General features: G+C 41.0%; 1 protein-coding gene and 1 long non-coding RNA gene across 9 annotated transcripts in view; one reads left to right on the top strand and one right to left on the bottom strand.

The window, feature by feature from the left end:
• Window positions 1-13,878, top strand: part of LOC131812394 (uncharacterized) — a 279,095-nt gene that overhangs the window by 6,442 nt on the left and 258,775 nt on the right. The window lies entirely within an intron of this gene.
• The window catches only part of TJP2 (tight junction protein 2), a 122,414-nt gene that overhangs the window by 4,000 nt on the left and 104,536 nt on the right, over window positions 1-13,878 (bottom strand). For 7 of the 8 annotated variants that reach the window (XM_059141847.1, XM_059141846.1, XM_059141841.1 and 4 more), the window contains 9 exons: window positions 10,629-10,737; window positions 9,218-9,428; window positions 8,107-8,294; window positions 7,356-7,451; window positions 6,761-6,840; window positions 6,160-6,370; window positions 3,760-3,860; window positions 2,352-2,564; window positions 1,058-1,168 (listed from right to left, as the gene is read on the bottom strand). In XM_059141847.1, coding sequence (XP_058997830.1) covers window positions 1,058-1,168; window positions 2,352-2,564; window positions 3,760-3,860; window positions 6,160-6,370; window positions 6,761-6,840; window positions 7,356-7,451; window positions 8,107-8,294; window positions 9,218-9,428; window positions 10,629-10,737 — 1,320 coding nt within the window. The remainder of the gene's footprint in view (window positions 1-1,057; window positions 1,169-2,351; window positions 2,565-3,759; window positions 3,861-6,159; window positions 6,371-6,760; window positions 6,841-7,355; window positions 7,452-8,106; window positions 8,295-9,217; window positions 9,429-10,628; window positions 10,738-13,878) is intronic. The other variant, XM_059141845.1, reaches the window with a different exon arrangement.

The following is a 13,878-nucleotide window of genomic DNA, read 5'->3' on the forward strand; positions in this document are numbered from 1 at the left end:
GGACAAACAGCCACTGGCTGGGCATCCTGAGCCCTATCCTGCTTCCTAGAAAAAAAATATTAAGAGCACTAGGAAACCAGAGGGTATTGGAGAGGGGCTGGGAGGCCTGTGAGTGTAGAGGCAGATCAGACCTACTTTTGTACTAGAGGAGATTAAGATCAGTATCTTGAAAAAGACCTCAGAACAAGTCATGGGGTTTAGGATTGAAGAGTGGGACCCCGAGTTCATATACTAAGGGTGCATGCCCTACCCCAGACGGAAGGTCTCTGTCCAGCCACGAATGAGACTGGAGCAGGAAGGGCAGCATATAATGCTCATGGCCACTTTTCCTTCATACTTCAATCCTGTTTGTACATTTTCAGTGATTTATCTTATGAGGCCACTGTTTCTGACAGCTTATATCACTGACTACTTTCTTCCTATCTAAAGTATTGAGTTAAATGGAGAAATTTTATTGGGTTATTAGAGAAAGCCTTTATTTATATAGAATTGATTCAGAAAGGGGGTAAAAAAAATCATATGACATATACCATGTCAATTCTTATTGATTCTGAGTAATGATATAATTTAAAAATAAATTAAGCTGTCCTGATAACGAGAGGGATCATAAACAGTGGTGGTGATTGTTTTCTTTAGTAAATAAATCATCAATCAGGGATTTTCTATATCTATATTTATATCTAAATCAGATTGTGAGCAGAAAACTTTAACTGAAAAAGAAAAACAGATTCTGAGATCAGTGCTTCCAGACATTCAGAATTTGTCCAACTTTTATTCTTTTGAAGTAAAAAACAAAATAATGAATGAATGAATAAGCGTATAAATAAATAAATAAAATACCAACAGTTTTAAAACCTTATGTTCTCCTAAAACTGCCCTTCCTTCTTTTTACTCTTCTCTACTTTTGGGGTTCACCCCACAAACCAAAAGACACATCTTAGTAACAAAAGAGCCAAAAACAAAACACCATCTCATTTGTGCTCTTCCTGGCTATGCAGGAAGCTGTCCGGGTATCTGTTTATTCTTCCTCCCCATCGTGGACTTCCCAGCCACGTACCTTAGGCGGCTCTGGCTTGAATGCTGGGGGTGGGCTACTGTCCCTAAGTTGATCTCTGCTAGCAGCCCTCCTCATCTGAGCTCGTGGCTCTGGGCTGGGTTTCCTTATGCTCTACAAGACATAAAGGTTCATTCACAACAAGAAGATCCCAGCAAAGAGAAGAGAACGCTCATCTGCTTTGCTAGAGTTCTGCCAAGTTGCAAGGTGTTCCGAAGTTGAGGTTCATAACTTGCACATATCGGGATACTGACCCAGTGCTGCTTTACTGAAAAGGCAGATAGGTACTAGCATATTCCCATTAGCAAATGCTTTATATATATTTTTTTAACTATCATCCATTGTAGTAGTCTCTTCCTTTAAAATAATCCCCCCCAAAGTTCTCCTAAAGTCTAAATCTCTTTTATCACTTAAAGCTGTTAATATTTTTAAGCATTAGCTCATCAACACCTTTAGACATTAGCAAGTTAATTTATTCTTTGAAACCTGTCCACTGGTATATACTAAATTTTTGGCCTTGGTGGGTTTTACCCGTCCCCCAACTTATTTTTTTGGTACTTTTATTTCATAAAGAATAAAACTATTCACCCAAATGAGCTGACTTGTTAAACAGAAGTCCACAAGAACAACTATTCAAATAGATGAATAACGTCCTCTACATTATCCCAATGCTCTCTGAGGTGGAGCTAATAACTGGTCCTAACTTAGTGCCTGTTGACACGATCTCTAAGATCACAGAAGCTGTCTATTCACCGGTGGATGCACAGTACACATGATCAGATGTATATCTGATCTTAAACTCAATTAAAAAATTGAAGTACAAAAAAGAAGGAAACTGATGGGGAAATACTCAGGAGTTTTGGCAAGATTAGAAAGGTTAAAGGTAGGATGGATAAGAAAAAGCAAGAATACCTAAAAGTACAAAGAGACCTAATCAAAGGTTACAAGTAAATACCACAAAATTATATTTAAAAATAATGTTCCCCCTTGTAATTTAGACAGCTGGCACATAGAGCTGTTTAGTGTATCCGTCATGCTCGAGAACATCAGTGTGAGAGTGCTTAGCACTCGACCTCTCCCAGCACTTAGTTCCTGTCCGGCTTTCCCATGGACCACAAATGCTATCGTACAGGCATCGACTTGGAATCAGAAACCCCCTAGAAGTCCTCTGTTCCAACTCTTAGGAATACCTTCCACAGCACCCTAAATAAACAGTTATCCAGAAGAATTCAAGTGAAACAGGAGAACCTCCTTTTCCTGCTCGTGGCCTCACAGCCTGCGGCCTGCCTCACCTCACCTCCTCATGCTGCACCGGCTCCGAGGAGCGGGTGATGGAAGACACCGGTGGCTCCTCAGCTGGCTCATCCAGCTCATTGTCAGTGTAGGCGCCTCCTTCGCCGTCGGTGTCCTCAAAGTCACTGATGAGGCGGCTGTCGCAACTCAGATAGTCTGCACCCATGGCAGTTAAGTAGGACATGCGGTCTTCAGGGTCATCATCCATCCCTTCCATCTAGAGGAATTTGTTTCGGAGGGTCAGTGGGGTCGTCATGGCTCCTGGGAGTGGGGACTCAAGAAAATTCCCAAGGGCACAGCCAAGTGACTGAAACTTTGACATGTTGTAGAAAGGGAAGTCATCTTTATTTGCCTTAAATCACTTGGCTTGAGATTACTATGTTAATTTTTTGTGCAGGGATTCAAATTAGGAACCTCCACCCTATCTACCTTACCACCATCCTATCTCCCACTACTGAGCCATGCTTCCTCAAATTGTTACGCTTCTCCTCAAGAATCTGGGCTCCTTTCCAGCTTTTTCTGCTAATGCTTGTCTCTTATAATAAATGTACACTGCCTGGTGCTACACACCTCTCCGTTCCTCCGTAAGATTCTCAAATCTTTGAGGGAGGAAGCTATGTCCTATTCAACCTGTTCTCATAAAGGGAGTTAGCACAGAACCTAGCAGGCTGTAAGCACTCAGAAGATGCTAGACGCCTTAACTAAATATACAGTTTCCAAAGGGCAAGACAAGGACTCAACAATCTAATTGGTAACTGAGTCACTTTCGCAACAGAATCATCCTCTGACATCTCACCAACTAGTTCAATTCAGCTGGACTACAGAATACTAGCACCAAAGCCTTAGAACCACAGGAGATTGGTATAATTTCTTTGCTTCCTCCCTTCAGCAGAACTGTGGGTAAACTACCTGCATGAAGGAGAAGCTCGCCAGTTTTAGAAGCCAACACAAGGTTCTGAGCATTCTCTTACCAACCTACTCGAATTCCACATTCCGAGGACACATTCTCTTCCAGTCTTCTAAGCAAATGATTCCAACTTTTCCTTTTTTTAAATCAATTTTTAAATACCTTCTCCATGACCCTCATCCTCACCTCTCCCTTCCATGCTGACTTTCCCATATCCTTAGTAAGCTGTGGAGCTCAGCACAAGATCTTGTAAGCTCTGATTAGTGTGCTTGGAATACAACACTAGTTACTACGTTAAAAGTAAAAGGGAAGTGAATGTAGGGTCACATACATCGCATTCTACTTTTCTTTGAAAAGTCTTAGAGAATTTATAAAATTCCAAACTTGATTAGCAAATACACTGGAATCACTTCAAATGGCCATGGTGTTCTACATTCACTACCCTCCTGAGAAAAGATTGAGAACATGGACTCTCCCCTCATAGTGGAGTATCTATGCCACATACCTTTCCTTCAGAGACCCAAACTGCTTCTCCTTGCTGATGCTGAATTGTGTCCTTCAAGCTGCCAAACCAGCTATCATTGGCTGAATTTAGGTTGATAGTAGCTTCAGAAATGTAAACAAAAGGTTTGCATCAATTTCCAGAGCAATGTTTATTAAAAATGCTACTTCACATAATTTTACCCATTTGTCATATTTGAATTAAAACTTTGGCAAATGCAAGAGAAAGTAGACACATATCTGAACAATAAATCCCTTTAGTTGAATGTAATTAAAGCCACTACTGGTCTAGCTGTTGGGAGTTTGCATTACAGATGAATGTTATAAAGCTAAAAATGAGTTACTTTCATTTCGAATATCTGTTTTTCAGAAAAGCTACCTTAAAAGATATGGTTGGGTTTTTTTTTAAGATTTTATTTATTTATTTGAGAGAGAGAGTGAGAGAGACCATGAGAGGGGAGAAGGTCAGAGGGAGAAGCAGACTCCCTGCAGAGCTGGGAGCCTCCTGGGGGACTTGATCCCAGGACTCCAGGATCATGACCTGAGCAAAGGCAGTCGCTTAACCAGCTAAGCCACCCAGGTGCCCCAAAAGGTATGTTTTTAACAACTGTGCAAAGAAAACACATCTAGAACAAATACAAAAGTACTGTATTTTAAAGATTGTTACCTAGGCGTGTATGTTATAAATAAGAAAAACATACACAAATTTACTGTTGATATCTTCAAAAAAATACTAAAGGTAACATTTAAGTGTATGTAATTTTGATAGGCTTAAATATTTTAGAATATATATTTAGACTAAACTCCAAAAGGAATATATATTTTCTATTCAGAATGAAATACACCTTATATAACTACTATGCATAAAGCAAGCACTTTTCCAAACACCTTACATGGATGAGCTCATTTCTCGTTTATCCAAACTTTACAAAGTAGGTATCACTATTGTCCCCATTCTACAGAAGAGAAATTGACTCTTAAGACTCCACATTGCAAAAACCTAGTTTATTATAGACCACTCTTTCCTGTACATTTGGAGAAATTACCTGTCAGTTTCACCATGTCATCCCAGTGGTAAATAGTGCGTGGTTTTTTGTTTTGTTTTGTTTTGTTTTTTAAGTGCATGTCTTTAACAAGAAAAGCCAGTGACAATAAAACAAGAATCCAATGTGGACATATTTCATCTACTCCCTCCCTCCCCAGTGTCAGATAGGTAGATGGTGAGCAGCACTCAACTCAAAGAGCTATCATTACCCTAAGGATGTTCTACCCATACAATCCCCTCATGCTGCTCCCACAGAACTGCATGACTTGATTTAACCCTTTTTTTTTTTTTAAGATTTTATTTATTTATTTGACAGATGGAGATCACAAGTAGGCAGAGAAGCAGGCAGAGAGAGAGGAGGAAGCAGGCTCCCTGCTGAGCAGACAAGATGCGGGGCTTGATCCCAGGACCCTGGGATCATGACCTGAGCCTAAGGCAGAGGCCTTAACCTACTAAGCCACCCAGGCACCCCTGATTTAACCCTTTTAAACCCTGAATTATACCACATTTACAGAACCAGTCACATACATAGCTACTGCACATATTCAGTTACTAAACATGCTACATTCTTAAATTATTTTACTTTTATGAGGAATACTAGCTAGCAGGGGGTCTTCATTTCAGGAACTTAAGAAATTCTATTATGTGAAATTTTAAACATATACAAAGTAGAGAGAACATGAACTTGTCTACATTACCCACCCTCAAAAACTATCAACTCTTGGCCAGTCTTATCGACATCCCCAACCACTCTCCTCACCAAAGATTATATAAGCAAATACTAGGCATCCTATTAGGTCATCCATAAATATATATTAGGACCATCCATGAATATTTTACTTAGTATACATTTCTATAAGATAGAGAACTCTTTATTTTTAAACATAATCACAGTATCATTTATTATCCTAAAAATGGGAGTAATAAATCCTTAATCATACAGAGTGTTCAAGCTTCTATTTTGGGGATCTTTTTAAATAATGAAACCAAATTCTTACCACTCTGTTAGTGCCTACATGCATGGTAAGCAGAGAACAATGACAGAATCTAGATAGAGATGTGGGTGCTAGATGGTGCACTGGGGGCTCAGTCACTGGCCTGTAGTTCCACACAAGAATCTGAACCCATCAAAGTGACCAATTTTTGCATGTCATGGATCTCTATGATCATTTTCAATCAAAATTAAATCTACAAATGCCATTGAGTATAATATCATTTTAGGATAGTTTCTTTTCAAGGAGTCATGAATAGGATTTCAGATTACTCTTCTTTGTTCAGATTATTTTCTTATTTCTTCCATTCTTCAATTCTCTATTTCCCACTGTGGAGCCAAGAGACCACATTTTAAATTTCACTTACCTGTGAAGAGATGTGCACAAGTTTTTTTAAGCTTGTTGGCTTGATCATATAACTTCCGAGAACTTTTGTTGGATGTTGGATTCAACCTCTGTCTCATGGTTTTGACACCTTGTCTAGAGTCTGGGTTGAAAAAAATCACAATCGGGAACCACTGAGTGTAATTCAACAGGTCCACGGCTTTAGGAGTCACGTCCAATAGTGCATGCTTATCCTGTTAGAAATGGGGCAAAGTTATGTCAACAAGTATGTAAAGTCACAGGGCAGCAAAGAGTTTGTCTCAAGTAAAGGCTACATCAGGTAAAACTTGTCAGTTTAAATCAAAAAGCAGGAAACGTTTTCCTCCATATTATGTCCACCTCTGAGAAAATGAATGAATAGGTTATTTGGTATTATGTTGACAACTCTGAAAAAACCATACATCACTGCCACTGAACATCCACTGGTTTCCACATCGACTGGTTGCCAACAGGTTATGTTTATATTCACTTTTTTATCATTAACACTTAATATTATTAAAATACAGATTCTATTCCAAAAAGGACTGCGGCAAACTATGACTCAATTCTTTCCAACAATGTGGCTTTTGGATGAACTTCCTTACCTGTTCAATAATTTGCCGCACAGTATTTAACCGCACTACCCCACTGGATTTCTCAGAACCTGCATCTTTTGGTTCTGTTTCTGCAAAAAGCAAAGAACAAAGAGCTAATTAATATTTTTAGAATCAGGACCAAAGACTCCAACCCAGCATCAGCAATGACAGGACATCCGACATCAGGAGGCCCTGAAGAGAGACCATGAGAAGGACATACACTACCTCTCTAACTGAAACCTAATCACAAGGAAGGTGGCAGTCTGACAGGTGAGACAGGGGTTTCGAAATAAAGTAGAAGAAAGGAGGATTCTAGAAAGACAGAAACAGACTATATAAACAGACTATATACTAAGCAGTATTACCATATCTTTGTTAAATTTGTTATGTGATGTAGTGTGGTTATATAGAAGAATGTCCTTGTACTGAGGAGATTTACATCGGTAAAAAATGGCAGGGGAGGTATAAGGCAAACTTTTTGACAGGTGACAGTGCCTTCATGTGAAGGGTATGTGGGTATTCATACCACACTTTTCACTTTTCTTATATATTCGTATTTTTCAAAATAAAAATTGGGAGAGAAAAAAATCATCAACAGACTTACTAGCAGTTTGGAACAGGTCCGGTAACTCATTTGCCAGCTTTTCCAGTGCTATATCTGCTATGGGGCCAAATAAGACCACAGGTCTCTTGAAACCAGCTGAAATGAGACAAGAAAGGCCATAGAAACACATCTCCTCGGCTACTGGAGGTACGAAGCAGAAGTATTTTATAGGCCAATGATAACATGACTAAATGAAAGAAATTGTGTTCTTCCTCCCCCATTTCAGCCCTGTTCTTTTTCTTCAGAAAAGAAACCAAAAGAAATAAAAAAAATAAACTTTGCTACAGATAATATATATAAACTTCTGAATGGTAGTATTTTTTTTTTTAAGATTTTATTTATTTATTTGACAGAGATCACAAGCAGGCAGAGAGGCAGGCAGAGAGAGAGAGAGGAGGAAGCGGGCTCCCTGCGGAGCAGAGAGCCCGATGTGGGGCTCGATCTCAGGACCCCGGGATCACGACCCGAGCCGAAGGCAGAGGCTTTAACCCACTGAGCCACCCAGGCGCCCCCTGAATGGTAGTATTAAATGAAATAACTGAAGACATGGAAATACACCTGCACGTAGGAGTTTATACAAGTCACTTTTCTGAAAGTTATTATTGCATGTATGAGTATGACTGCAACTCAACAGCCTGGCTTTGGCTTAAGTAGTATGGGAAGTTTGAACCTGCCTACTGTGGTCTGAAAATGAAGAAGACAGGCGCAGAGCCCAGTCAGATCATTTCCTGACCCCACTTGGCTTCCTTACCTTCTCGCAGCAAAACCCTCTCATAAGCCGGGAACTTGGTGCTAACCGACACAACAGCTGTTAGATCTTCACGGCTCTTCCTTAAGTTTTTCTTCACACCAGATCTCTGGCCACGCATTCTCCAGAAATCTGCTCTGTCCCCAGCATTGTCTCTCTGGGCATTCTGAACACTGGCCATTTGTTCAGCTCTGAGAGAAAAAACCAAAGGTAGTGAATCTCTAAAGCCAGAAAAGGCACAATTGAAGTTAAAATGAACCAAAACCAGTCAGTGAGGTTTATGAACTTGGATTAAAGAAGATGCAGTTGGGACGCCTGGGTGGCTCAGTTGGTTGGGCGGCTGCCTTCAGCTCAGGTCGTGATCCCAGCGTCCTGGGATCGAGTCCCACATCGGGCTCCTTGCTCCGCAGGGAGCCTGCTTCTCCCTCTGACTCTGCCTTCCACTCTGTCTGCCTGTGCTCGCTCTCGCTCTCTCTCTGACAAATAAATAAATAAATAAATAATCTTAAAAAAAAAAAAAAAAAAATAAAGAAGATGCAGCTTCACAGTGGAAGAAGTTTCACAGAGTGGGCAAAGTGTGGACTCTCTTCATCCAGTGGAAGCAGAGAAAGGCTGGGTGCACATCAAATCTACCAGAAATAGCTCAGTAACAAACACAATTAACTTGGCTCATTTTGGTAGGCTGGTATATAGTAAACATAACCAAAATCCCTGCCAAAATTTTACTTCCCCCAGCCAACCAATAAATGTTAACTGGAGTGCATAAGCCTCTCCCCCAGCATGAGGGCCAGACAGTGGACAAGGGCAGCTTGTCGTAGAGCTGTGCTGATGCGCTCCAGCCACTCTGGCATCTGCTCAGACACGCCATAGGACTGTTTAAACACCAACCAGGCGCAACAACCAACTACGTGATGCGAACTAAATACAGATAGCTGGTGGCTATCTCCCAGTCCCAGGCCACTTCTCATGAACCAGAAGTAGGTGATGGGAGAGGACACGAAAACAAATGATGAAGTCATGTGGGGCTTCCTCTCTGAGCAGGGAAGGGACTGTAATTGATTTGGGGGGGGGGGGGACTTAAGAGAGGTGTGTGGGAGTACGGGATCTCAGATACCTGCTTTTGTTGGGGATTAAGCCTTTCTCCAATTCGTTTCCGATCCTCACAGCCAGCCAGTGGCCCAGCTTGCCATCGTACAGCGTATCTACGACTCGGAAGACCTCCCCCCTGGTGAAGGCCAGGCTCTGTGGGGTTTCCTTCTCACATTCAAAGTGGCTTCTTATAAAAAAGGAATCCCCTCTGCCACAAGCCAGGATGTCTCTATACACTGAAAAACAAAAGCATTCTTGTATGTTGCAATCTGCTTAGCCAGAGGTCTTTTCTTGAAGAGTTACCAGCTGCTTCTATTTCTGATCCCTCTTTTCACTTCTCTTCATTTAGTAAACTCAGTGGACAGGCCCTGTGGGAATCAGGGCTCAAATAGGAAGGATGACAAAAAACTAATTTCATGAGTTGCTGTGATGGTTAATTTTGTGTGTCAACTTGACTGGGCCACCAGGTGCCCAGATTTTGGTCAAACATTATTCTGTGTGTATAACTGAGGGTATTATCGAATGAGATTAACATTGAAACGGGTAGACTGAATAAAACAGATTGTGCTTCCTCATGTGGCAGGCCTCATCCAATCAGATGAAAGCTTGAAAGAACAGAAAGGGGAACCCTTCTCCAAGTAAGAAAAAAAGAAGTCTTCCTGCATTAGAACTAGAACATCAGCTTTCTTCTTGCCTTCACACTCAGATGGACACACCAGGTCTTTCTGGGTTGTGAGCTTGCCAGCCTTCAGACTGTAACTGCACTACCAGCTTTTCCAGTTGTCAGGCCTCCAGTCTTGGACTAGAACCAAATCATCAGTTCTCCTGGGTCTCTAACCTGCCAACTCACCCTGCAGTCCTTGGGACTTGCCAATCCATAATTACATGAGACAATTCCTTATAATAAACAATTCCTTATAATAAACCTCTATTTATACACACATACACCCCCTATGGATTCTTTCTCTCTAGAGAACCCTAATACACTTGCCAGTCAGCCTCCGAAGCTGACTGGGAAGAGGCTGTCAACCTCCACAATTTACAGATGAGAACAGTGAGGCTTGCAAGGGGGCAGCAACCTGTCAGATTGGTAAGCGTTAATGTGGAAGCTGACCCAAAGACATGGCCCATTGACTCTTTCACCTGGAAAAGTCAGTAAAACTCCAGATAATAATTAAGGGTAGATAACTATCCAGAAAAGCAGTTTTATTCCAAATTAACACAACTGGTAAAATTATTTCAATTGGTGCACAGAAAGCACTTCTATAGAACATTAAGTGGTACCCAAATTTTCTCCACAAAACTGTAACCCAGAAACTGATTGTGAAGATATACTTCAGATTTTTAACACCCAAATTTACCTATTCTGTTCCCAAGATACTGCTCTCATCCTTCCCTTAACTCCCCAAATTAAACTAATGACCAGATTTGCTCACCATCAGCACGGCTCTGAGCTAAAATGGTTACCATTTCACCCTTGGGGATTTCCAGCAGGTAGAGAACGGCATCTTCCCGAACTAGCCCTCTGAAATCCTGCGTGTTCACCTGATAGGAAGGTCAAACAGAAAAACAAAACAAAACAAACAACAAAAAGAGAAAAGAAAAGTTCTTAAAAAGATGCCACATAAGGTTTTTTGGTTTTTGTTTTTTTTTTTTTAAGATTTTTATTTATTTATTTGACAGAGATCACAAGTAGGCCGAGAGGAAGGCAGAGAGAGACGAAGGGAAACCGGCTCCCTGCCGAGCAGAGAGCCCAATGCGGTGCTCGATCCGAGGACCCCAGGATCATGACCTGAGGTGAAGGCAGAGGCTTAACCCACTGAGCCACCCAGGTGCCCCACCACACAAGTTTTTTAATATTCTTTTTTTTTTTTTTTAAGATTTTATTTATTTGAGAAAGAATGAAAGAGAGACAGCATGAAGTGGGGAGGGTCAGAGGGAGAAGCAGACTGGGACCCTGACGTTGGACTCAACTGGGACTCTAGGATCATGACCTGAGCTGAAGGCAGCTGCTTAACCAACTGAGCCATCCATGCACTGCATCTGTTAGGGCTTTTTTGTTTTTTGTTTTTTAAAGGATTTTATTTATTTGACAGAGAGAGATCACAAGTAGGCAGAGAGGCAGGCAGAGAGAGAGGGGGAAGGAGGCTCCCTGCTGAGCAGAGAGCCCAATGCGGGGCTCGATCCCAGAATCCTGGGATCATGACCTGAGCCGAAGGCAGAGGCTTAACCCACTGAGCCACCCAGGCGCCTGGCATCTGTTAGTTTTTATCTGGGCCTGCCCAAAGCAAAACCCAGATATAAAAAAGTCTTTAGTGACCCAACTCAAGCCCTCCCAGTACCTGCTATGGGCCTGGGCTGTGCACGTATTGCCACACCTTCTTGTCATAACTGTCCCTTAGAAATATGTCATTCCATCAAGGATCTGTCACTGAATCATATTAAAATTTCTTGTTATGCTTGTGTCTATCTCTTCTTGAGTTTCCCACAGAGGTGGTCAGGGAGGTAATATACAATTATGAGATTTATCTATAATGCTATAGGGAGTGGTGAAGTCTTACGGCAAACAGACATGCTGGCCCAGCTTAAGGTGTTAACACTTTAAATTGATTCAAAGAAAAGCCTGAAAATAAAAATCCAATTCTACCTCTCTCCTATAGCTTCTCTCACCTAGAAGGTTTTTAACACGTTTATGAAATTGAAGAGCATTTTCCCCTTATAAGGGGAAAGCATTAGCCTAATACATAGGTTTATATATTTAAGCTTCTGGCACACACTTATTTCTGACAAGAAGCTGCAACATTTATCCCCCACTGACCAAAGAGGGAATGCGGTAAACAGCCTTTGAAGGATATTAGAAAGCAAGTAAAACTGAAATGTGGCAGAAAGAAAAAAGACATTTTGGAATCTTTGTTCAGTACCTTTAAAACCATTTTAAAGCAATTACACATAAATATAAAAATTATTTTAAAGTACCTAATATTTTAATAATATAAAAATAAAAAGAAGACAAAAAATTCCTATGCATGTTTTTTTCAGTCATTGAGGACTATAGAACCCTTTATCACTGAAAAATGTCAATAACTGAGCCTAATTTAAGGTTGGAAATTGTGATTAAGTAAAAACAGGCATTAGGCTGACACTTAGTTGATGCTTTTGAAATAAACTAACTTGTTAAAGCCGTCTCATTAGCTTTTCCTTTGAAACAATATTTAGCATTTCAGGTGTATGTCATCCCCATCTCTCTATTCCCCCAGTTAGGGATCATCACACTTCAGAATCTAATCCTTTCCTGTGCCATTTATCTATCTATACCTGTATCTGTGCATGGCCACATGTCTTCATATGCCCTGTATGTGCTTTTATTTAAGTAAGACAAGGCCATAAGGCTTGAGGGAAGATGGTGAGGGTCCCTCTCTGTCCATCCTATGGCCATGCGGGATGGACCTTCCATCAAGCCAATAATACAATGGTCAAAATTAAGTCATACGTAGTAACTACATTTAAAAACTTAGGAGTTTCTCTTTTTCACCCCACAAAAGTTTCTGAAAGAAAAATAAGAACCATACCAGGTAAATAATATGCAAAGAGACAATCAGGCCAAGCATGAAAACACACAAACCCCTGTTACTGGTCGGGCGTATATCCTGCCACAGCACCTGAGTGCGATCCCTCTGCTTGTCAAGCTGCCACCTTTCCAAAGGAAAAGCTGCCCTTAAAAAAACCCTCAACAGAAAAAAGTGATTAGTAAATGCACAGAGTTCACCACATACATCCAATTTGGCCATGAAAAGGAACATCGAAACAAGTTACAGCTAAAAAGATCAGGATAGCAGCACCTGAGTAGCTCAGTCAGTTAAGCGTCTGCCTTCAGCTCAGGTCCTGATCTCAGGGTCCTGGGATAGAGCTCCACATCAGGCTCCCTGCTCAGCAGGGAACTGCTTCTCCCTCTCCCTCACTCTACCCCTCCCCACCCCTTGCTCTCTCTCTGTCTCACATAAATAAATAAATAAAATCTTTAAAAAAAAAAAAAAAGTCAGGACAGCACTTTGATACTGGAAGGTTAGGTTGTACAGTCCTCTCCAAGAAATATCCTCTTTCATTATCTGTTTAGTTGTCTAAGGTGGGGGGGGAGGGCCCGCCTTGTCTGCTGTGATCCTGTAAAGGACTCAGTATCAGCAACAGCTTTTGACTGTACAGCAGCTTCTCTGCCCCAGTAGGCGAACTCGATCTTTTTTACCCCTTTATAGAACTGAGGGCTCCTTTAACAGAAAATTTATTCACACCCAAGAACCTGAACCGTCTACTGTCTGACTTTCAAATGGGATTACTGGGGAGGGGGAAAAAAAAGCCAGTTCCCATATTTTTTTTCCTTGTCTTTCACCAGGGTAATAACAGGAAACAAGACACTTTCTTAAGTATAAACATTGCATACCGTGAATTGTACCCATGGAAATGACTCTCCCAGTCTTTAACAACTAACAGAGTTTTGTCAAGCCCAAAGGTGAATTCACTACTTTTTTCATGAAAATTCAAAAATCTCTCTTCCCCCAGGACATAAAAAAATTTTATTCTTGAACCTTCATGAGCAAAGGCTTCCAAATTCCTGACTTCATATACCCCACACTAGTCAGGAAATAATGCTTTTTCTTCTTTGGCATCAGCTCAAGAGTAAATTGGTATGAG

The sequence above is a fragment of the Mustela lutreola genome, chromosome 12, assembly GCF_030435805.1.
Source record: "Mustela lutreola isolate mMusLut2 chromosome 12, mMusLut2.pri, whole genome shotgun sequence".
Lineage (NCBI taxonomy): Eukaryota > Metazoa > Chordata > Mammalia > Carnivora > Mustelidae > Mustela > Mustela lutreola.